Genomic DNA, 23804 nt, shown 5'->3' with positions numbered 1-23804 from the left:
GGATGTGGTTTGGATTGGTAAAAGCAGCTCCCAGCCTTTGGAGAATGGAGTGGAGTGTGGAGTTCCCCTTTAAAAGCAAAAGCTAGCCCATGGAAATCCAAGGGGTTAGAGGGGGAGACAAGAGCATTGTAGAATGGAGTGTGGAGTTCCCCTTTAAAAGCAAAAGCTAGCCCAAGGAAATCATATGCATTAGAGGGGGAAGTTAAATGCCCTTTTAGGAGGAGCTAGAGGAGCGAGAGTCATTTTACATAATTTTAACAAGGTGCATGTCACATGTTGGCAACGTAACATGCTAACATTTTGGCCGTGCAGTGAACAAACGAATTTGAATGAGCGCAAGAGCCGCTTGAGCATGCGCAGTGCTTACATTGATTACACGCAGTTCTAAACGTACTTGCGGGCACAGCAGGGTTGCTCTGAAAAAGTTACTTTCTTATTCTATTTTGGGCATATTTGTTACTTGGAAAGTTGTTAATAAACTGCCTCACATCACCCCATAATATTAGCACCTCCATTTTCTGTTAATATTGAATTGAAGATGCTGTGCGCCATGTCCACAGTGGCGCACAGATTGCAGTCTCCCGTGTGCCGAGATCGCTATATTAAATGGGGGATTTGCGCTCTGTTCCCAGCGCACTGTTTCGTAAATAGGAAAATGTGAATTGTGCCTCGCCATTCGCCTCTACTGATGGCGCACGGCTTTCGTAAATCAGCCCCAAAGTGGCACATAATTGAAGTGGAAAGAAAATGATAAATGGTTTTCAAAAAAGAGTGAAATTCTTGCCCATTCTTCTTTGCAAAATAGCTCAAGCTCTGTAAGATTGGATGGAGAACATCTATGATCAGCAATTTTCAAGTCTTGCCACAGATTCTCAATTGGATTTAGGTCTGGACTTTGACTGGGCCATTCTACCACATGAATGTGCTTTGATCTAAACCATTCCATTGTAGGTCTGGCTGTATGTTTAAGGTCATTGTCCTGCTGGAAGGTGAACCTCCATCCCAGTTTCAAGTCTTTTGCAGACTCTAACAGGTTTTCTTCTAAGATTGCCCTGTATTTGGCTCCATCCATCTTCCCATCAACTCTAACCAGCTTCCCTGTCCCTGCTGAAGAAAAACATCCCCACAACATGATGCTGCCACCACCATGTTTCACGGTGGGGATGGTGTGTCCAGGGAGATGCGCAGTGTTAGTTTTCTGCCACACATAGCACTTTGCTTTTAGGCCAAAAGGTTACATTTTGGTCTCATATGACCAGAGCACCTTCTTCCACATGTTTACTGTGTCCCCCACATGGCTTCTCGCAAACTGCAAAAGGAACTTCTTATAGCTTTCTTGCAACCATGACTTTTTTCTTGCCACCCTTTCATTAAGGCCAGATTCGTGGAGTGCACGACTAATAGTTGTCCTGTGGACAGATTCTCCCACCTGAGCTGTGGATCTCTGCTTAATGCTCTGATTAATGCTCTCCTTGCCTTGCCTGTCAGTTTAGGTGGACGGCCATGTCTTGGTAGGTATGCAGTTGTGCCATACTCTTCCATTTTCGGATGATGGATTGAACAGTGCTCCGTAAGGCTCCCAGTTTGGAGACAACTCCCAGTGTTGAAGATAGAAGGTCTCACCCAGGGGTCAGAGTAGACCCATCCAAGAGACAGGAGTTCTCACCCAGGGGTCAGAGGTGCCACAGCCAGCAGCCAGAAGACAGGAGGTCTCATTCCAGGAGTCAGGTGTATGTGGCTTTTCAGTCGATTGTGGGCACTGTACCAGAATATCAGATTGATAAGGAAGAAGGCATCAGCGATAAAGACTTTATCAAGCATGTCTGATATGCAAATAACTTTACCTCCATAGTAACTGAGTGGAACCTAATTAAGCATCAAGCCTACAAGATTGATTTGGCATTGTCATTGATATTTTCTGGTCTCCTCATTGAGAACATTTTTTTTGAACCGTTGTCTGTTAAACTGGGAAAAAGGCCAGTATATTTAATAGGTCTTATTTGATATCATCTTTGGTTACCTAACCACTTTGGCTCCAATCTATGGCCTTTTTGCTGTATCACAATTATTTATTGGGAAAATGAATGGTGGAATGGCCTTGGTCTCTTTTGTATTAACACAAGAGTATGTAGGAAAATCATACTGGACGTTAACTGGTTCCTTAACTAATCTCACTTTTTCTGTTGACATCAGGTTATGCCTTGTTGGCTATTACATTTGAGACTGGAGAACGCTTGAATTTGTGGCCAACACTCCAGTTTACTCCCTGAATCTCCAAGATGGTTATGCTCCCATGGTTATACAGACAAAGCAGAAGAAGTACTACGCCAAATAGCTTGTGGCAATGGGAAAGAATTTTCTACAGTAAAATTAAAGGAATGTAACAGAACTTTAGGAAATGGTGACTCAGCGCACAGTGTCTTTGATTTGGTGAAATATGGAGTGCTTTCCTGGAGAACGGTCCTTCTGATGTATATCTGGTACGTCTGCAGTGTGGTGTATTATGGCTTGACCTTAAACACCGGGGATCTAAAAGGCAAACTCTGTTTGAATGTGGCATTTTCTGGCCTCGTAGAAGTTCCAGTGTTCCCTCTCTGCCTATTTTTTGTTGAGTATTGAGAAGTCTTGGTCTGGACAAGGAAAATCTACAGCTGGCTTTCTAATGTTTGCTGGACCTGCCTGTATATTTAAGATGTTGTTACCAGAAAACAACAGTTTGTTTCTTCATCCGGCCATCCTTGCCTTACTTGGAAAGCTCTCGGTCCGTGTTTCCTTTAAAGTTGTTTACATCTACACTTCTGAACTCTATTCTACAGTAGTAAGAAATGCTGGCTTGGGTGTGTGTGTGTGTGTGCCATGGCATGCAGATTTGGTGGTATTCTTGCCCCTTTTGTACCATTGTGTCCATGATACGTTAATGTATCCTCTCCTGAGGAAGTGGAGCGAATCCACAAAACGTAGCAAGATTTTTGGGTGCAGCCATGTTTCATATCTACATTTTCCATTTTAGATTCCACTATGTTGTTTCTGCTATATCAACAAATATATGATACGGAGCACAAATTAGCTCACAACACCACATATTGCAGGATGTTATGATGATATCTTTGTATGTGTATACGTGAAATCTAATATGCCTCTGTTATCAGGTGTACATATATGAATTTATAATTACCTATGTGTGTATCATATGCATGTGCGATGCTATTTGTTTTTATACTAAAATAAATATGTCATTACATTTAACCACTTATCCAGTCATGTTTCATGTGCCTCATATAAAGTCCCAACTCTCTCTTTGTAATTCATATACAGGGATGGAGGTGCATGACTAATCCGTCATGCATCTCATTTAAAGTCCCAACCCCCTCCCCCCTTTTAGTGCTCTGTGAGATGTTCAAGGCTTGGGATATATTTTATAACATAACCCTGCTTTAAACTTCTCCACAACTTTATCCCTGACCTGTCTGGTGTGTTACTTGGGCTTTATGATCCTGTTTATTCACCAAGGTTCTCTAACAAACCTCTGAGGGCTTCACAGAACAGCTGTATTTTTACCGAGATTAAATGACATACAGATGAACTCTATTTACTAATTAGGTGACTTCTGAAGACCATTGGTTCCACTAGATTTTAGTTAGGGGTATAGTAGTAAAGGGGGCTGAATACAAATGCACACCACACTTTTCAGATATTTATTTGTAAACCATTTTGAAAACCATTTATCATTTTCCTTTTTTAAACCACTGTATATGACAGCTGCAATCTATCACTGTCCACACAGGGGCAATCCGACTTACAGCGCGACTTTGCAAAGTGATTTGGAGGCGACTTCAGCACACATTTAAGCGACTTACAACGCAATCTAATGACAGCTATTATAACAGCTGGTGTGGCAGTATTGATGGAGGAGGAAGAGGAAGAGAGGAAGCAGAGGATGAGGATGAGAAGAAGACGTCACTACTGGATCCATCCAATCATTGCTAATAGAGATGACAGAGGCCGGTTCTGGGCCATGTATGAGAATTTGCATGCTTATGAGGACAAATTTTTCAACTATACCTGGCTGTCTATCGCAAGGTAAGTACATATGCCATATGTGGATATGCACATATTAACTAGCCTTTTTCAGATATTTATTGCTTATTCTGTATCCTTTGCTAGATAAAGTCTTTATAAGCCCCATACATTAGATATATATTTTTTAGCATTGAGCCTAGAGAATAAAATGGCGATTGTTGCAATTTACCTGCATCGGTTGTTATCCAAATAAAGCTGACCATCGTTACTGGGGTGATGGCTGCAGCTGCAAGCATCACCCCGATACAACACCCTTCAATCAGAGGCCGCATATTTGCATACGGTCGACTCGAAGGGGTTAATGTGTGCGTGTAGCTACCATTGGCTGATAGTTCTTATTTTCAATATAGTAAATTACCTGCTTTATTAATTTTTTATTAACAATTTTGACAAATTGCTTGGTCTGGTTTCCATCCATCTGGAGCGACAGAACACATCATATAGGAGGAGTATCTCACCTGCTGAAAGACTGATTATCACACTAAGGTAAACTATATTTTTTTTATGCACAACAGTATAATTTATTACACCTTTGGAAGAAATGTAGAAGTTCAAGAGTGATCAAGTCCAAAAAAAAATACTCTAGCAGCTCCATATTGCTTGATATATTTTTGGCTAATAATCCTTCAAATGGATTGTTTTGTCATCATTGCTGCAGCAGATTATGCACCATGCATATTTTTAACATTAAAGGAGAAGTCCAGCCTGAGCTCATTTGGCTGGGCTTCTCAAACGGGTTACATGAGTGCAATTCGTTTTGCACACCTGTGACCCGTTTTCAGCGGAGAGTGGTCTAAAGACTACACCAAGATCAGTCGAGGCAGCGTGTCATCCTGACTTCCGAAGTTCTTGACCCACCAGCTGCCTGGACTGATAGCAGTATCAGCCTCTCAGCGAGCCGCTCCCTGCCCCTCCACAGCTCAGCACTCCAATAAGTGTGGAGGAGCAGAGCAGGAGAGCTGACAGTCAGCAGCTCTCTGCTCGGGGAGGGGAGAAATCTGAGCCATCGCCGATGTATGGTGGCTTGGTTCTGTGTGAAGAAGCGGCGTGGGACAGATGCAGTATCAGTCCGATGCTGCATCCACCTAGGTAAGTATGATTCTTCCAAAAAAAAAAAAAAAACCTATATTGTATAACATATATTGCACAATATAGCACACAAACATCCAATACATTTTGAAAAACACCAAAATTTTAATATTAGGGTACATCTTGAAAAAGGAACATTTTGTTTGATTTGTCAAATTACAACTGTTTGTATATTGGTTCATATCCTGAACGGGAGGTTGCAGTGCTGGTGGAAGGCCTTGCAACAGTGTTGCTGGAAAATTATTTGATTGCTGAAAGCATCTTGGGTTACCTGATGGGCCAATGGTGGAGGGAATTAGGGACGGAGATGGATATGGGATCAGTGCAGTATTCATCACATTGTCATACTCATCGCAGTATGGGCGGAAGTGAAGGGGATAGTAAGGGTGGGTTCTGGGTGGTATGGGATGAATATGTCCCGGGCTGGGCTCTGCCCTTCCTTCTCAGAGCAGGCCGCTCAACTGTCGGTTAATTGCCAGCTCCAATCTTTTCCACAGTGACTCACCTGATGATGATATCCTGTTTGTCAGTCCTGCTGGTTACTTAAGCTGTTCAGTTCAGTTCCTCTCTGCCTTCACCTTGGTCAATACATCCAGAGACTCTCCTGTGTACCTGTTGAAGACTTGCTTGGCTGATGTCCCTTCTAGTTCCTGACCCTGCTTGCTGTTCCACTACGCTGATTCTCCAGTTTCCTGATTTCCTGGCCTGTCCTGAAGTACGCTGATCTTTGGCTCCCTGACATCCTGGCTTGTCTGACTATCCGTTCCGGTTACCGAACTCTGGCTATGATTTGACTACGTTGCTCTGTTTACCTTTTACTATTATTATTAAACAAGTGTGATTTTAACTGCACTTCTGTCTCGGCCTTATTCATGGCTTCTGACAGCATAATAAGGACTGGATGGTGGTGGTGGTCCAAAGATAGGTGAGGAGGCAATTGCTGGCTCATCGTGCAGACTCGCATCAAGGAGGTCAATCACAGCCTTCTTCATATTGTTCTTCCGCTATGGGGGAATATTTTTTAGGATGTCCACAACCATTATACCAAATCCATAATCTTCAAACTCTAGATCATCTAACTTTTTTTTCAGGCATTCAACTAGGTCCGCAAAGTGGTCGATGTTCTGACCATGCCTTCCTCATGGTGGTCTGCTCGTACACTGGCTTCGAAGCCGGCTAGGCCCAGCTGACTCCTCCGTGTACGCTGCAGCTTCTGCTTGGTTGCTCTCTTGTTGTATTTGTGATTCTTCCACCAAAGAATGCTCCTGTGACTGCGAACCTTGAGAGTTTCCTACTTCTTGAGATGCCTCCTGCCCTTCTTCTCTCACTTCCCAACTGGATTGTGTTCTGCATTTAAATATAATACTGTTAAGGCACACCCTTCTTTATATAACTGTATAGTAGCACTTTACAAATATGACAGATGTTATCTCACTCTCTCATATCCATGAAAGGTCTCAGAAACTCTAATTCATCAGCGTGCCGTGGACATAGGGTACCACCCTTTTTGTTCCTGATCCACTCCTGGCCTCTTGAATTTTTCGGAGGTATCGCTTGAAACAATGTCGTAAGCCCTTCCATTGATTTTGTAAAATATGCACTGCAAAACATAAATAGGAACATAATCAATTATGTATTTTGTCTTTCAGGTACCTGGTAACCGGTCATTCCCTAGTGAGTTCATAGTGGGCAGGTCTACAATCAGCTACATCATCTGAGAAACCTGCCAAATCTTATGGAATGTGCTTAACACCATAGTTATGAAGAGGCCTACACAAGAGAATTACTGGGATATTGCAAGACTCTTTGGGAGGCAGTGCAATTTCCCCAATTGCATTGGCGCTATAAATGGGAAGCACGTGCGTGTCATTAAGCCTGTTGGTAGTGGAAATATGTTCTTCAATTATAAAAAATATTGCACCTTTGTACTGCTAGCCGTGGCTGACGCAAACTACTGCTTCACCTATATAAATATAGGATCCTACGGAAGTAGCTGCGATTCACATATTTTTTCAAGTTCCTCATTTGGTGAAAGGCTACGAGATAATTGGCTAGATCTTACAAAAGAACAGAAAAGAGAGGGCGTGCCAGCCTGGTGCATTATCCTTTGGTACATTTATTTAGAAGAAACATAATTAAAAACTACTCACAAAAGTAGGAAGAAGAAATCGCACTGTAACAGTCTTTTCACTTGTGACAGTTCGTCTACTGATAACAGTCTCCAGATACTGACGCGTTTCGAAGGTTTTACCTTCTTCCTCAGAGCCTAATCGGCTAGATCTGCCTGAGAACTGTCCCCTTCCTGGCACAACTGAACCCCCACTACCCTATGTGTTTTGCCGCAGATGAGGCTTTTGTGTTGGGGAACACCTAATGAGGCCTTACTCCAACAGGAATCTGACTACCCCTAAGAAAACCTTTAACTATCATCTCACAAGGGCAAGAAGGGTGGTTAAGTGCAGTTTCGGAATTTTTGCCAATAAATGGTATTTGTTACACACGCCTGTTGTCGTTAATGTTTTGAATACTATTTTTTGTTATTGTTCAAATAAAATGTGATACTAAACCAATAATTTTTTTGCTGTTGTGATATTGATCATTCATTATCTACATATATTAACAAAGGTAAGTTATTCAACAACATAAAGCTGACATGATTCCTATTCTGCAATCGAGACTAGACACCAGTGATAGTCTGCACCAGGGTTCTCCATACTCTGGCCCTCCAGTTGTTCATGAACTACAATTCCCATCATGCCTAGTCATGTCTGTAAATATCAGAGTTTTACAATGCCTCATGGGATGTTTATTTCCGCAACACCTGGAGGATCATAGTTTGCCGATCCCTGTTCTGCACTGATGACTAGCACTGATGATCTGCACTGATGACTTGCACTGATGACTAGCACTAATGACTTGCACTGATGACTAGCACTGATGACTAGCACTGATGACTAGCACTGATGATGTGCACTGATGAATAGCACTGATGATGTGCACTGATGACTAGCACTGATGACTAGCACTGATGACTAGCACATTTGGGGATACATAATGCATACGAATAACAAACAGACATAAATAAAATAAAGGTTAAACTTACATTGTATGGGATCCCCGAATAATTTCAGGCCCTCAAGTAGAATAAGGGTCTAGTATAGATGGAAGATGGATGGAAAACCCAGCCACGTCATATACACACAAAGCAGCTGGTAGCTGTCATTTTACCAACAATATAAACACGTTATCCTTTATAATTGTCAGTTTTGCTCTAGTAGGTTGTATACATTGATACATTGCACACATGTGCCACTTTACAGCAGGGTCAGAGAATACCCCAAGCATGCTATATAATGAATTTTTGCATTTTTAATGTTTCACTTTAAGCACTAAATTTGCTGCTCCTCGCCAAATTGATTTTTCAGATTTTTTTTTTTTTTTTTACTTTCATGTACCCCAGTGCAGTGCCCAGCCCACCATGCCATTTAAAAAGAAAAAAAGTGTTGCACTGTAATTACTCATGTCATAAAGTGCATGGAAAAAAATTCTTCTATAACACATAATGAATACAAAAAATTAATGTATAAATTCATATAATCAGTGGCATCATGCATAAAAAGGTAAAGTGTAAAAAGACAAAGAAAAGTCCCAATATATGATCCTTAAGGTAATATTCAAAGTGTGCACTTCAAACTCCAAACCACCAAGTGCTGCCCTCCAAGATGAGCATAATCAGCTTCTTACCAGATAACTAGACCTTATCCAGGCCTGTGATTGCTTTAACCACTTCAGCCTTGGAAGGATTTACCCCCTTAATGACCAGGCAATTTTTTGCCATACGGCACTGCGTTACTTTAACTGACAATTGCGTGGTCGTGCGATGTTGTACCCAAATGAAGTTGATGTCCTTTTTTCCCCACAAATAGAGCTTTCTTGTGGTGGTATTTGATCACCTCTGCAGTTTTTATTTTTTTTGCGCTATGACCAAAAAAAGAGCAACAATTTTGAAAAAAAAACACAATATTTTTTACTTTCTGCTATTAAAAATATCCAATATAAATATGTAAAAAATCGAATTTCTTCATCAAATTAGGACAATTTGTATTCTGCTACTTATTTTTGGAAAAAAAAAATCCCAATCAGCGTATATTGGTTTGATCTGGTTTGCACAAAAGTTATTGCGTCTACAAACTATGGGATAGATTTAGGGACTTTTTATTTATTTTTATTGTTTTACAAGTAATGGCAGCGATCAGCAATTTTTAGTAGGACTGTGACATTGCGGCAGACAAATTGGACACTAAGTGACAGTTTTTAGGGACCAGTGACACCAATACAGTGATCAGTGCTAAAAAAAATGCACTGATCACTGTATAAATGACACTGGCAGCAAAGGGGCTAACATCAGGGGCAATCTAAGGGTTAAATATGTTCCCTATGTGTGCTTTCTTACTGTGTGGGGGATGCTGACACTAGACAAAGAAAGAGATCGGATTTCCTGATTAGTAGGAAAATCAGAGATCTCTCTCTTCCTCTGTGACAGAACGACGGTCTGCCTTTTTACATAATCCCCCGAACGATCACGTGTGCCCAGGAAGTGCAAACAAGGTACAGGTACGTTGTTTTGCGCAGCCCGGCTGCCCCGCGCAATGCATGTGTCGTGGTGGGCTGGAAATAGTTAATGAGCTTACCCCTCACTCTGGGTATATAGTATCTTTCATTTCCAGCCGACCATCAGATAATTTTGCTTAGAGGCAATTATTCAAATTCTTCACTATGGATGCTCGGACAGGATGATATGGAGCACTGCAATAGAAAGAAGAACCGCTCATTAGACAATGTCCTCTTAATGTTAAAAGCTTATTTATTAAAAAAATCTACTCACAAATCCAAAGAAATAAACAGGCATTCAGTATGTACACTCGTCCTGCACCCTGGCGGGTGTGCTGATGTCACTACTCTTTCCCCTGCCTGATGCACGTTTCGTTGTAACAGACGTCATCAATCCAGCAATGCCATTTGTTTGACAATCTCTTTCCTATTAGCCTAAAAAATGGAGTTTACTCTTTTTAAACATTTGGCTCCATTGGGGTTTGGATTCGGCATCCAAACTTTAGTATTATTCACAGAACCAGCCCCAAAGCGAACCCAGGTAAGTTCAACTCATTATTAACCATGACTATTTCATACAGACATATAAAAGGATACAATCAAACTAAAATACATAAATCTGTAACACCCAGTTGGTGTAACACATAAGAAATGTCATGCAGCCTGTCAAGAAGTCTTGGGGCTTGTAGAGCAGATGACATCTGTCCAGGGAACACTTGACTGAAACTCTGAGGAATAACGGATGAGCGCAAACTTTTTAGATGACAAACAGCCAAAAGAGGACAAGTCATCAGAGGATAAAATATGATGTAAGTCTGGCCTGACATTGATACATAGCTGTATCTATTCATTTTCAGCTGCTCTATGCACCGATTATAAATTAGTGACAACCAGTGGTTAAAAAGAAGAATGTAATAACAGTGACACGTGTCATTGCTTTAAATAGTTTGAACTGTCTGTATTTGTCTTACTGATGCATTCTTTTAACTTGTTGTAAGAATAACAGCAAAGGAAGGTAGCAATGTAAATAATTCATGAATTTACGGCTGAGGCACCTTTTGCCGGAGGGAGAAACTAAACATTACACAAACTTTTGGAAGGTGATGAAGTGCAGTTGATAGCTGAAGAAGGCTATAAACTGAATTTACAGCCAAAATATGGATTTATTCCATTTATAACTTAGTAAAAAAAAAGAGGGAATGTGCTAGCTTTTGATTATTTTATTTCTTTACTTTTGTGGTTCTCTTTTATATATCCTTACTTGCTATCTGTTACTGTCGTTCGTCAAATTTATGTCACCTGTGGATAGCAGTAATTCCATAATTCAGAGACTGCTTTTATAGTCTTTTTAAAGATGATGTTCAATCTGCTCAATTTGCCATCCCTGGTTCCTCCTTCTCACCTTCATCAGCATACTATTAAAACCTTTCCATTTCATTACATTCCTTATTTTAGACATTCATACATAGACTCCGAAGAGATCTGAACACACTGGGGTTTGTGTGTATGTGGGAAATATCAATTTCACTAGTTTCACCTATGACTAAAGCTGCTAAGCGCAATTCTCTGCTGGTTTTAATCACATTCCTAAAACAACAAAGTGTATATAATAGAAAGTTTTTGTCAATTTAAAAATCTTTCCACCTGATATGTTGCTTTAAATTCTAACGAAAAGTTTATGTAAACCCTAATAAAGTATCCTGAGTCTTAATCGATGATCGTCTTTCAATTGCTCCCTTTTGGTCTATTAAAAACATGCCATTAAAAAGTTTTGCTGTTTAACCGCTTGCTGACCGCTGCCCACAGATATACGTCGGCAGAATGGCACAGGCAGGCAAATGGGCGTAAAGGTACATTCCTTTAAATTTGCCACCCATCGGGCGCGCGCCTGCCACACGCAGCGGGAGCATGCCTGCGGGTCCTGGGAACTCGATGTTCGCCGGCCACCTGGGATTGCAATGTGGAGAGGTAGAACGGGGAGATGCTCTAGTGACAAGACAGAGATCTACTGCTCTCTGTCATCGGGAGCAGTGATCGCTGTCATGTCCTAGGTAGCCCATCCCCCCCACAGTTAGAATCACTCCCTAGGACACACTTAACCCCTTGATCGCCCCCCTAGTGTTTAACCCCTTCCCTGCCAGTGTCATTTACACAGTAATCAATGCATTTTTATAGCACTGATTGCTGTATAAATGACAATGGTCCCAAAATAGTGTCAAAAGTGTCCGATCTGTCCGCCATAATGTCGCAGTCATGATGAAAATCGCAGATCGCTGCCATTACTAATAAAAAAAAAAAAATTAATAATAAAAATGCCATAAAACTATCCCCTATTTTGTAGATGCTATAACTTTTGCGCAAACCAATCAATATACGCTTATTGTGATTTTTTTTTTTTTTTTACCAAAAATATGTAGAAAAATACATATCGGCCTAAACTGAGGAAAAAATGTTTTTTTTTTTTTATACATTTTTGGGGTATATTTATTATAGCAAAACGTAAAAAATATTGCTTTTTTTTTCAAAATTGTCGCTCTTTTTTTGTTTATAACGCAAAAAATAAAAACCAGAGAGGTGATAAAATACCACAAAAAGAAAGCTCTATTTGTTGGAAAAAAAGGACGTAAATTTTGTTTGGGTACAATGTCGCACGACCTCGCAATTGTCAGCTAAACGACGCAGTGCCGAAAGCGCAAAAAATGCTTTGGTCAGGAAGGGGGTAAAATCTTCCGGGGCTTAAGTGGTTAATGTTTAACCCCTTGCCTACTGGACACTTTCACCCCCTTCCTGCCCAGGCCAATTTTCAGATTTCAGCGCTGTCACACTTTAAATGACAATTGCGCGGCCATGCAACACTGTACACAAACAACATTTTTATCATTGCTTTGAGACAGATAGAGCTTTCTTTTGGTAGTATTTAATCACCACTGTATTTTTTATTTTGTGCAAATATAAAATAGATCTGAAAAAAAAGTATTTCTGTTATAAAATTTTCTAAAAAAGTAATTTTTCTTCTTCACTGCTGTGCTCTGATGAGGCTGCATTGATAGGCTGCACTGATGGGCACTAATAGGCAGCACTGATAAGTGGCACTGATAGGCATCACTGATGGGCACTGACAGTCAGCACTGATGGGCACTAACAGGCATCACTGATGGGCACTGATTGACAGCAGTTGTGGGTACTGTTGGGCTGCACTGGTAATCAGGAATGATGATCAATGCCCTGATTATCAGTGTAGATGTACCCTGTGTGGATTTGCCGGTTACCAGCTCTTCTCGCCTCACGCACCAATGTGAGGATAGGACTGCCGATAACCGGCAAATTATGTTTACACTGTGATCAGTTGTGATTGGACACGGCTGGTCACATGGTAAAGAGCTGCTGTGATTGGCTCTTTACCCCAATCTGTGATCAGCTGTGTCCTCATTTTCCAGGTCAAAGAAACTGACCCGTTTCTTCATTGAATATTTGCGAGAACGATTTGGAAAGGTTGGTTTTCTCCATACATAGGCACTGTCAATTTCGTAATCCATACGATCCCGTGCTAGCTTATCATTTTTTTCTTGAAATGACACTTTTCTCCAGCCTATCAAGATTTTTGTTCAAGCGGGTATCAAGATCCAAAAAATCTTTGTGTTGCTGTAAGGGTGTCAAATCCTTCTGTATGGTGGTAAACTCCTTCTGTAATCTTGCAAGCTCCTCCATCCTTGAGTCGATGATAATCTGGATAAGTTTAAAGGAGCAAGAAGACAGGGTATTGGTCCACTCTTTTTTATAATTGTCATTGCACAATTCAAATGTAGGAAATTTCTTAATAAGTAACCCACGGGGAATTTGTTGCAACTTGCTATACTCAGTCAGAGTATTGATGTCCCAGAAGGATCTGATTTCTTTGGCCATGAAATTCTCCAACCGCCGAAAAAGTGAAACATCGCCATCATGGGACAATTGTAAAGTATGGGGCTGTTGTGACAATCACAATCTCAATGGGTTATCCACTAGTGCTGTAAGAGTTCTACTAAAGTTGGTATCTGCAGCCGAAGATGCAAGAATGTTGTCAACCATGATGATTGATAAAAAAAGGTGAAAAGTAGGTGAATATAGCAGAGAAATTATATAATGTCCTTCGGAATCAAAAGAGCTGAGGCGAGGGTATGCCTGAGCAAGTTAGAAAGGCATATTTTGTAAAAAGTAGAAGTCAAAGAATCATATGTAGATACAGACCACAGATCCATGCCAATGCGCGCCGCAGGGGGCATGTGGGAAACACAACCACGGGAGGACATCCATAGGAGCTTCCTGGCAATGTGAGCCCACAATGTAGCTGTCTTTTGGCTATAGCTTGGATGGGAGGCTGTTTGTTTTGTTTTTTGTTAGTTCACTAATAAGCCAAGCAACTAAGATACTCCACTCTGCTGAAACAATAGTGGTGCAGATTTCTTTATTTAGGAAGCTGCAAACATTTAACTATATGTCGCAACTGGCACCACTTGACATGAAAAAACTCTATAGCTCAGTCTTTCTTATCTCTTTTCCCCCCAAGGAACCCTAAATATATTTTTCAGGTCTCAGGAAACCCCTGCTAAAACCAATCTTTTGGATTCAGTGGCATACATGCCCCTTACATGTGTGATCAGTGGAATTCCACCCTTACAGAGAGCAAAAAAGATAATTGATGTCATGCCGCTGACCCAATCAGCCATAGCTCAAGGAAGCCCCAGCAACCTATGGAGGAACCCTATGGTATTGCTTTTCCTGGTAGATTTTATATACAGTATATGTATTATTATGGAGCATGTAACTGGAACATGAAAAGGTGAACAGGAACACCTAAAACTCCCAGCTAGACAGGAAAATATCAGGAATTATGGCAGGGAGTTCTCACTGTTGGGGTGTACAAGACATATACGAAGCCAGTTTGTGACACAGCCCACCAGGCTGGATTTATAACTATGTAGCACTCCGCCAAACGTTAGGCTAAATTTGGTTGTTGGCTTCATTGTACTCAGTGGAGAAATTATTAGTTTTTTTGGTCTGGTCAGGGTTTCTTAGGCTGGACGATTGGTTGCTCCCGCCTGTTTCTGGAGGGCGCTTCCAATAAATAGAAAAGGGTGGGTCAATCACACAGTTATTAATATTTATCAGACCTCAGCCAATCCCTGGGAAGGGGCACCCAGAAGGTGGCTAACAGATTTACAGTTTGGGCATCAGCAGCTGCTGGGTTGAGGATCTAGAGAAGTTTTGCTAAAGGATTTTTGCTGGAGGGCATCACCTGGGTCTGGAAAGGATCTTTTGTCTACCTCACTGAAATGAGCCAAGTGAAAACTGGATTGTCCTCCTGTCGATCTCTGATATTATGTTGGAGTATCCTGAACCTCTAAATCCTCTCCTGTTCAAGTTTTTTTGCAAATAAAATCCACAAAAAGACATGCCCTAGACTAAGCCTGTGTGTGGGTGTGCTTGGAGCTGTGTCTTTGGCAGGCAGCCTCTGTACTACCATGGTAAAACCATGTACTACCATGGTCTACTTCATTTGACCCCTTGGGTGTGAGCACTACAACTAAATAAAGTGACTGAATAAATACTGAACATAATCGAGCCTAGACTTAGGCTGGGTTCACACTAGTGCAGCTGTAGCATGATGCCTTTCTTTGTGCATTTTTGTAGCGCAACATTGCAAGTTTTGAAGCAATTTTGGCTCATTTTTGATGTGTTTTTCATGCCGATGCGCTATTTGTAGGAGACTGGATTTATACACAAAATTCCGCCACAAGACACTCTAAAAACACATGTTTTACATGCATTTTTCACACATTTTTTTGGTGTGTTTCCATTGAAGTCTATGGGCTCAAAATCGTGCTGCAACTGTACCACGTCAGTAGCTCCTGAAACTTTTTGCAGTTAAGTGAATGGGCACCATACGGAGTAATGTGTTTCCATTGATGTGCAGTGGCAGCAGCACAGCTGCATGGGAAACCACACTAGTGTGAATGGGGGCTTAGTCACACCCCTTCTCCCACCTGACAAGTCTTGGGCATGAACTACAAGGGGCTATGGTCACAATACCAGTTTTTCCTAAATGTTTAACAAACTCTTTTCTCCCATAATTTCTCAAATATAGACCTGGAACAGATATGAAGACAGTGAAGTGAGGACTCCAGATCTGTAGAGATGTTACAGATTAGAAACTCTGAAAGAGTTGATGCCATTGGATCAGCACCATTGGATCAGCACCATTGGATCAGCACCATTGGATCAGCATGCTGGTCAGTCGAGGAGCTTTTTTAGAAGGAAAAGTCAACAATGGAAATCTACATACAGTATTTCCCTCAGTACAGGCTGGGGTTATCACAGTTGCATTGATGGTTATTTTATGATCTGATCCCAGCTCCTTTATGTGAATAATATGTAATCTGAATACACTTCATACACTCACCGGCCACTTTATTAAGTACACCTGTTCAATTGCTTGGTAACACAAATTTCTACTCAACCAATCACATGGCAGAAACGCAATGCATTTAGGCATCTAGACATGGTGAAAATGACTTGCTGAAATTCAACCCGAGCATCAGAATAGGGAAGAAAAGGGATTTAAGTGACTTTGAATGTGGCATGGTTGTTGGTGCCAGATGTGCTGGTCTGAGTATTTCAAAAACTGATGATCTACTGGGATTTTCACACACAACCATCTCTCGGGTTTACAGAGAATGGTCCGCAAAAGAGAAAATATGCAGTGAGCGGCAGTTGTGTGGATGAAAAAGCCTTGTTGATGTCAGAGGTCAGAGCAAAATGGGCAGACTGGTTTGAGATGATAGAAAGGCAACAGTAACTCAAATAACCACTCGTTACAACCAAGGTATGCAGAATACCATCTCTGAATGCGCAACACATCAAACCTTGAAGCAGATGGGCTACAGAAGCAGAAGACCACACCGGGGGCCACTCCTTTTAGCTAAGAACAAGAAACTGAGGCTACAATTCGCACAGGCTCACCAAAATTGGACAATAGAAGATTGGAAAAATGTTGCCTGGTCTGATGAGTCTCGATTTCAGCTGTGACATTCAGATGGTTGGGTCAGAATTTGGCGTAAACAACATGAAAGTATGGATCCATCCTGCCTTGTACCAACGGATCCAGCTGGTGGTGGTGGTATTATGGTGCGGGGGATATTTTCTTGTCACACTTAAATGCCACAGCCCACCTGAGTATTGTTGCTGACCATGTCCATCCCTTTATGACTACAGTGTCCCCATCTTCTGATGGCTCCTTCCAGCAGGATAATGCACCATGTCACAAAGCTCCAATCATCTCACCACTGGTTTCTTGAACATGACAATGAGGTCACTGTACTCCATTGGCCTCCACAGTCACCAGATCTCAATCCAGTAGAGCACCTTTGGGATGTGGTGGAACGCGAGATTCACATCATGGATGTGCAGCCAACAAATCTGCAGCAACTGCATGATGCTATCATGTCAGTATGCACCAAAATCTCTGAGGAATGTGAATAAAGCTGGCTGGTGAGTGTATATTTGCACAGCTAAAATTAGTTACGTAACGTTGAAGTTCTAAATTATACTTCTAGTGAACTTTAATTACCTTCATAAATCTTAAGGGCCTTTAGGTGTGATATGTTTATTACTTCAGTAATATAAACTGTATATATAAAGAGAATCATTTTTAGCTTGTATTAAAAGCTTATAAGATCCACAAAATCAACATGTATTATTGCCTAGAAGGCAACAACAGAGCTCTGGGTATTTTTTTTTTTCTGCCAGTTTCAAAGCACATTAAGTTCCATTGAATGCAGTAATTACCATTCTTGTTTTGATATTATGTCATACTTTACTCATTCATCCTATTGTCTTCTGCACGTGACTGGATTAATAAATTGCTCTGCCTTAGGATGCCCTTCTAACATTGGCACTTTAGCCTGGGACAGACTATCATCTTTGCATCTTGGGTCCCTGTACCTTGAAAACATCATGACTTGGCTCTTAGTTCAGATCTTTGGGATCATCTGTGGAGCCATTGGGATGATTCTTACCTGGATCATTACGATCATGCCTCAGTGGAGGATATCTGTTCTGGCAGAGAACAATGGACTTGCCAATGGTCGGATTGATGGACAATGGATCAGCCGGTGGGATGGCTTGTGGACAACCTGTGTCAGCCAGTCCAGAATGCCTTTACAATGCAGCAGCTATGAATCCCAGGTGTCGCTGACAACAGACTTAAAAGCTGGAAGGGTTTTGATGGTCTTTTCTGTTCTGATGACTTTCGTTGCCTGTTTATTCTCTCTGGTTGCAATTCTTTTGACCAGATGCAATAAGGAGGGCCTGCAGACAAAGCACTGCATGCGCCTGACAGCGGGAGTCCTGTATATCATAAGTGCCGTACTCATCATAATTCCAGTGGCCTGGACATCAAGCAATATTCTCCGAAAATACTATGATGCGGCTGTATGCAGAGGTGCAGTGAGGATAGAGATGGGGGAAGCCCTCTTCTTGGCTTGGCCTGCTATTGTCTTTATTCTTATCGGAGGAATAATCATGTGTTGGTGTTACAACTGCAGATGCAGGAATGACAGCTGTGGCTGTGTGCCACCTCGTGACAGCTGTGGCTATGTGCCACCTCATGACAGCTGTGGCTATGTGCCACCTCGTGAATGTGAACTGGAGTGTACACCAAGTCGTCCAGAAATACGCCGAAACCGCAATAGCCGAAGTGAATATATATAGAAGGCAAGAGCTTGATAAATTCGAGAAGGACAGAAACATTACAGTATGTGTGTGAATTTTTTTTTTTTATTGTGAACTTTTATTTCTTTGTACTTGTAGAGTTTTTTGACATGGCCAATGCCCACACTTGGTGTTAAATGTTGAACATTTCCACAAGGGTCTATGTAGATGTACTTTGAATGGACTCTACACAATGTTCACTTGGACAAAGCATTCCACGTCGTGGCTGTGATTTCATCAAGATAATCCCATACAAACTCATTTGATTATAGAAGGGGATCCCACAACTGTGATAACAAACACCTTCTTAGGACCAACTGGACAAAACATGCTTATTTCTGGTTAAATGTTTAAATCGGACATTCTTTAAAGCGGTATTAAAACCAATAGCAAAAATGTATTATTTTGCAGTTTACCAATTCTTAGATGTGATGGCTGCATTAGTTCTCTTTTTAGGCTATCTTTCAAGTTCAAGCTCCTTAGCAGAATGTATCAGTTTACATGGATGAGACCATCCATTTACCACTGGCAGGGGTGATTAAAATTATAATTTTTTATTTATTCATGTAAAATTTTATCCCAAAAGGAAAAAAAAAAAACAGTTTGCTGTAACTGATTATAAAGTATGAAATGAAGTTTGGCTTCAATGTATTATTATATTCAAATCTGCTAATATATTTAACACTCCGCTCCCCCAGACTGACAATGCTGCTGTCTGCTGTGTCCCGTTCTCATTCCTCCAGAGTTGTATCTCACTAATATAGGAGGTGTGTTATTGGCCACCAGGTGAAAATAGAGAAAAAAAAAAGTCAAAGAAAAGAAAACTGATGCAGCCACCACATTTAATGATTAATGATAGGTAAGCTGCAATATATTATATTTTTGATTTTGAGTTTAATACTGCTTTAACCCTTAAGCCTCGTACACACGATCGGACTTTCCGACAACAAAACCGTGGAATTTTGTTCGAAGGGCGTTGGCTCAAACTTGTCTTGCATACACACGGTCACACAAATGTTGGCCAGCAATTACGAACGTAGTGATGTACTAGACGTACTACGTGTTTTTTCAGCTCTTTAGCGCCATCCTTTGGGCTCCTTCTGCTAATTTTGTGTTAGTAGAAGTTTGGTGAGTGTTGATTCGCGCTTTTCTTTTTGCGTTTTTCATTTTGTGCTTTTCAGTTTGTTTCTGAGCGGCCATTCGTCAACCAGCCATGTTGCGGAATCGGAGGAGATAACGTGTTATTTATTATTGGCCTTGGAGTTATTGCTTTGACATAATGTTTTGGGTTGAATAATAATGATTTGATTTGGTATATTTTCTATATTTTTGGATGCATAGAATGCACTTTTTGGTTAAGTTCTGTTGGCAGATAGCATGTCTAATTTTTTAATTTTTTTTTTAATGTACAAATAAAAAAAAAAAAAAAACATAATAATATTATTCTTGTTATCACTAGATAAAAAAAAGCTTTTGAAAATTTGTTTGCAATAACTCCATCAGTATCACCAGCAAAGCAGCTTCATTATTATCCCATTAAAGAAGAAGAGAATTGTGCGCTGCATTTGGAGATTTCATAATTTGCTACGTCACAAATGTTAATTCTCCATTATGAATGCTAGTTTACAAGACCAACCGCTTCTGCTTCCGAGCATGCGTGTTTGTACTTTGGACTTTTGTCTGACGGACTTGTGTACACACAATCGGAAAGTCCGACAACACACATTTGTTGGCGGAAAGTCAGACAACAATTGTCCGATGGTGCATACGCACGGTCGGACTTTCCACCAACAAGCTCACATCCAACATTTCCCGTCGGAAAATCCGATCGTGTGTACGGGGCTTATAGTGGATCCAAACCAAACACTTTAAAGTGACTTGAATAGTAAATGTGTGTAAATAGCTGACTTTCTTGCCTTGTAAATGTAGTTGCGCATTTTTATTTTTATTTTTTTGAGTACATTTGTAATAAATATATGCTGATCCTGCCAGTTTCTGCTTTCTCTGAGCCCTGCTTTAGGCTGGATTCACATATGAGCCACATTCGGCTCACAGCAGGGGTCCAGTGCGTCCCGGTCCACCGTTTCAGGTCCGATTTCAACCCGAATTGTTGGCTGAATTCAGACCTGAAACAGACCAAAAGACGCACATCGTTTTTGTGCAAATCGCACCGGACCCGCTGCGGAGTTATGTGAACCTGCTCCATAGAGGGCCGGCCAAAATCTCCTGCTATTGGGAATTGGATGTGGGGAACCTGCATCCAATTCGCAAGGGTGTGAACCCAGCCTTATTAGGGTGACCACCAGCTCCCAATGCTTCAAGATAGTTGTCATCCTCTTGTGCAATCTACAGGCAGCTATGTGTTATCCAAACCACAGCAGTCAATACCCTCTACTGGTTGACTGACAGCTGCGCTTACCGTTTATGTTTAGCACCTGAGAGTGGGGCTTCCTATAACTGACTCTTCTGCTGGGCAGCTTGCGTTGTTACAGAAAGTGGAAAAATAACAAATCTCCTGGCAGGATCAACCGGTAATGAAACTATGTTACAAACATTGTTATGTACATATTAGAGACAGACTGCATCATATATGCCATTTTTATTTTGCCTATAGTTTCACATTAAAACTACTATGTTCCTGGTTAAAAGTTGAATTATTTTATTTTTATAACTCATGTGTTTAATTAAAGCTGAATGCCACTAAATCACTGCAGTAGTCAGCGCTACATACAGTAAGAGCCAGGATCTTCTGAGCTCTGTGCTAGCAGCTTCTCCTCTGTACTCTTAACACCGAAGGCCACTCACTTGGCACCTCTGCCATTCAAAGAATACCTTGTATTTTTTTCATTGAATACAAGCAGTGGCATAACTAGAACCTTCAGGGGCCCCCCCTGCAAAAAAACCATAAAGGACCCCCCCTGAACCCCGTCCAGGGCCCTTCCCTCCGAGCCTGGTGGCGGAACACCAGGGCCCAGTCGCAAGTGCGACCATTGTGACCCTGGTAGTTCCACACTGGTGTTAGTAGCTTTTTATTTTTGTTATTTTTTCTTATAATTTTTTTAAAATTTTTTACAATATTCTTTTTTTTATGTTTTAGAGTTTTTATAGGCACCCAGCTGGGGGTCTTTGGTGAGTTATCAGAGTCTAAACAGACCTTTGATGTTTCACCTTTGAGACAGAGAAAGGAGATTAAGGACACGGCCCTCAATCTCCTTCTCTTCAGCCTCAGTTGCACTGAATGAATGGACAGGAATAGCTCTCTACAGATCTCCTCAATCATTCATTAACTGAAGCGTAGTAAGTTTACTAGGTTTCAGTTATGAATGGACAGAGGCAGTGATTGGTGTAGATCACTGACTCTCCATCCTGAAAGATCCTCACAGCAGTCAGCGGGCGAGAGCAGGGGGGAAACCGGCAGAGCTTCGGGGGACAGGAGAGAGTACAGGGGGGCCGGGAAAGCACAGGGGAGACTGCAAAAACAAGCTGGTTAGAAGGAGCGGTGGGGGCGGCTGCATATAGAGGAACCAATCTCTCCATTTTCCTCTTGCAACCACGGCTGCAGGACAAAAATGGAAAGATCAGTTACTCATTATGCAGCTGCCCCCGCTGCTCCTTTCATCCAGGTGTACAAGGGGGCTACACAGGTCCCCGGCAGCATGGGGCCAGGTTGCAATTGCGACCCCTGTAGGTATGACCCTGAATACAAAGCTTATTCTCTGAATAAATTATATTTTGATGTTTTTGCTGCCTCTCTGTTTCTCTCTGCCTCATGAACCAAGCTGGCCCAATGTAGGTATGCTAAGAATATAACTCCTGGAATTCCACTCTTAAGCATACCAGGCCTGTGTATCCAAAGACATATCCCTTTCTATGGTGACAACGCTTACTCCAGTGGAGCTGCACCATTGTCACCCTTTTCTGGGGACTCCTTAGTTAGACTACAAGCAGCCATGCTAATGGATAATGTGTTGCCATGTCACGCTACAATAACCACAGAAAACCTGTGACATTCAGCTGCTACTGGAGTTCTCATGCTTTATATCTACTTTGCACATAATGGGCACATAGGGGGGAGACTTAAGGACTAGCCTCGTTTTGAGATTTTGGTGTTTACAAGTTTAAAACATTTTTTTTGCTAGAAAATTACTTAGAACCCCCAAACATTATATATTGTTTTTTTTCTAACATCCTAGAGAATAAAATGGCGGTCATTGCAATACTTTTTTTCACACCATATTTGTGCAGTGGTCTTACAAGCGCACTTTTTTGGAAAAAAATCACTTTTTTGAATAAAAAAATAAGACAACAGTAAAGTTAGCCCCATTTTTTTTTTATATTGTGAAAGATAATGTTACGCCGAGTAAATTGATACCCAACATGTCACGCTTCAAAATTGCGCCCGCTTGTGGAATGGCGTCAAACTGTTAGCCTTACAAATCTCCATAGGCGACATTTAAAAAATTCTACAGGTTGCATGTTTTGAGTTACAGAGGAGGTCTAGGGCTAGAATTATTGCTCTTACTCTACCGATCACGGCGATACCTCACTTGTGTGGTTTGACCACCGTTTTCATATGCGGGCGCCACTCGTGTATGCGTTTGCTTCTGCGCGCGAACTCGTCAGGACGGAGCGCTTTAAAAAAAAAAAAAATTCTTATTTATTTAACTTAATTTTATTTATTTTTTCACTGTTTAAAAAAAAATTGGGTCACTTTTATTCCTATTACAAGGAATGTAAACATCCCTTGAAATAGAAAAAAAGCATGACAGGACCTCTTAAATATGAGATCTGGGGTCAGAAAGACCTCAGATCTCATATTTGGACTTAAATGCAATAAAAAAAAAAAAAATTGACATTTAAAAAAATGACAACAGAAAAATATGCCTTTAAGACGTATGGTCAGAAGTGACGTTTTGACGTCGCTTCCGCCCTGCTATAGTATGAAGATGGGTGGGGGACATCTTCCCCTCACTCGTCTCCATACACAGCCACGGACAGGTCCCGATCGCCTCTGCCGACGGCTCCGGTAAGTAGAGGGCGCAGGAGATCGGCGGGAGGGGGGGTGGCACTTCTCCCGCCGCCAATAACGGTGATCTTGCGGCGAATCCGCAGCAGAGACCACCATTATCGTAAACTGACCCGCCGGCTCTAAAGATGGATACCTCGGTTGTGGCAGCAGCTCATGCCGTTACTGAGATATCCATCTTCAAACTGCCGTTGTGTATGTACATGAGCCGGTCGGTAAGTGGTTTAAACATGACCAAAGAAAGAGGAAA

The 23804-nt window shown here is 41.3% G+C and overlaps 1 protein-coding gene and 1 pseudogene across 1 annotated transcript; both read left to right on the top strand.

The window, feature by feature from the left end:
* Positions 1-2910, top strand: part of LOC141127718 (solute carrier family 22 member 15-like) — a 44327-nt pseudogene extending 41417 nt beyond the window's left edge.
* Positions 2911-17708: 14798 nt separating this feature from the next.
* LOC141129220 (claudin-8-like) lies at positions 17709-21176 on the top strand. The gene has a single exon (XM_073617104.1). The coding sequence runs from the start codon at positions 17773-17775 to the stop codon at positions 18526-18528; it is 756 nt and encodes a 251-aa protein (XP_073473205.1). The 5' UTR covers positions 17709-17772; the 3' UTR covers positions 18529-21176.
* The last annotated feature ends 2628 nt before the right edge of the window (positions 21177-23804 follow it).

Source organism: Aquarana catesbeiana, linkage group LG02, assembly GCF_042186555.1.
Source record: "Aquarana catesbeiana isolate 2022-GZ linkage group LG02, ASM4218655v1, whole genome shotgun sequence".
Taxonomy (NCBI): domain Eukaryota; kingdom Metazoa; phylum Chordata; class Amphibia; order Anura; family Ranidae; genus Aquarana; species Aquarana catesbeiana.
Note: the sequence above shows the minus strand (reverse complement) of the source record. Positions and strands in the feature narration are given on the sequence as shown.

What these genes read in the sequence shown, in the direction of transcription:
- LOC141129220 (XM_073617104.1), top strand. Translation starts at nt 17,773, where the DNA reads ATGACTTGGCTCTTAGTTCAGATCTTTGGGATCATCTGTGGAGCCATT.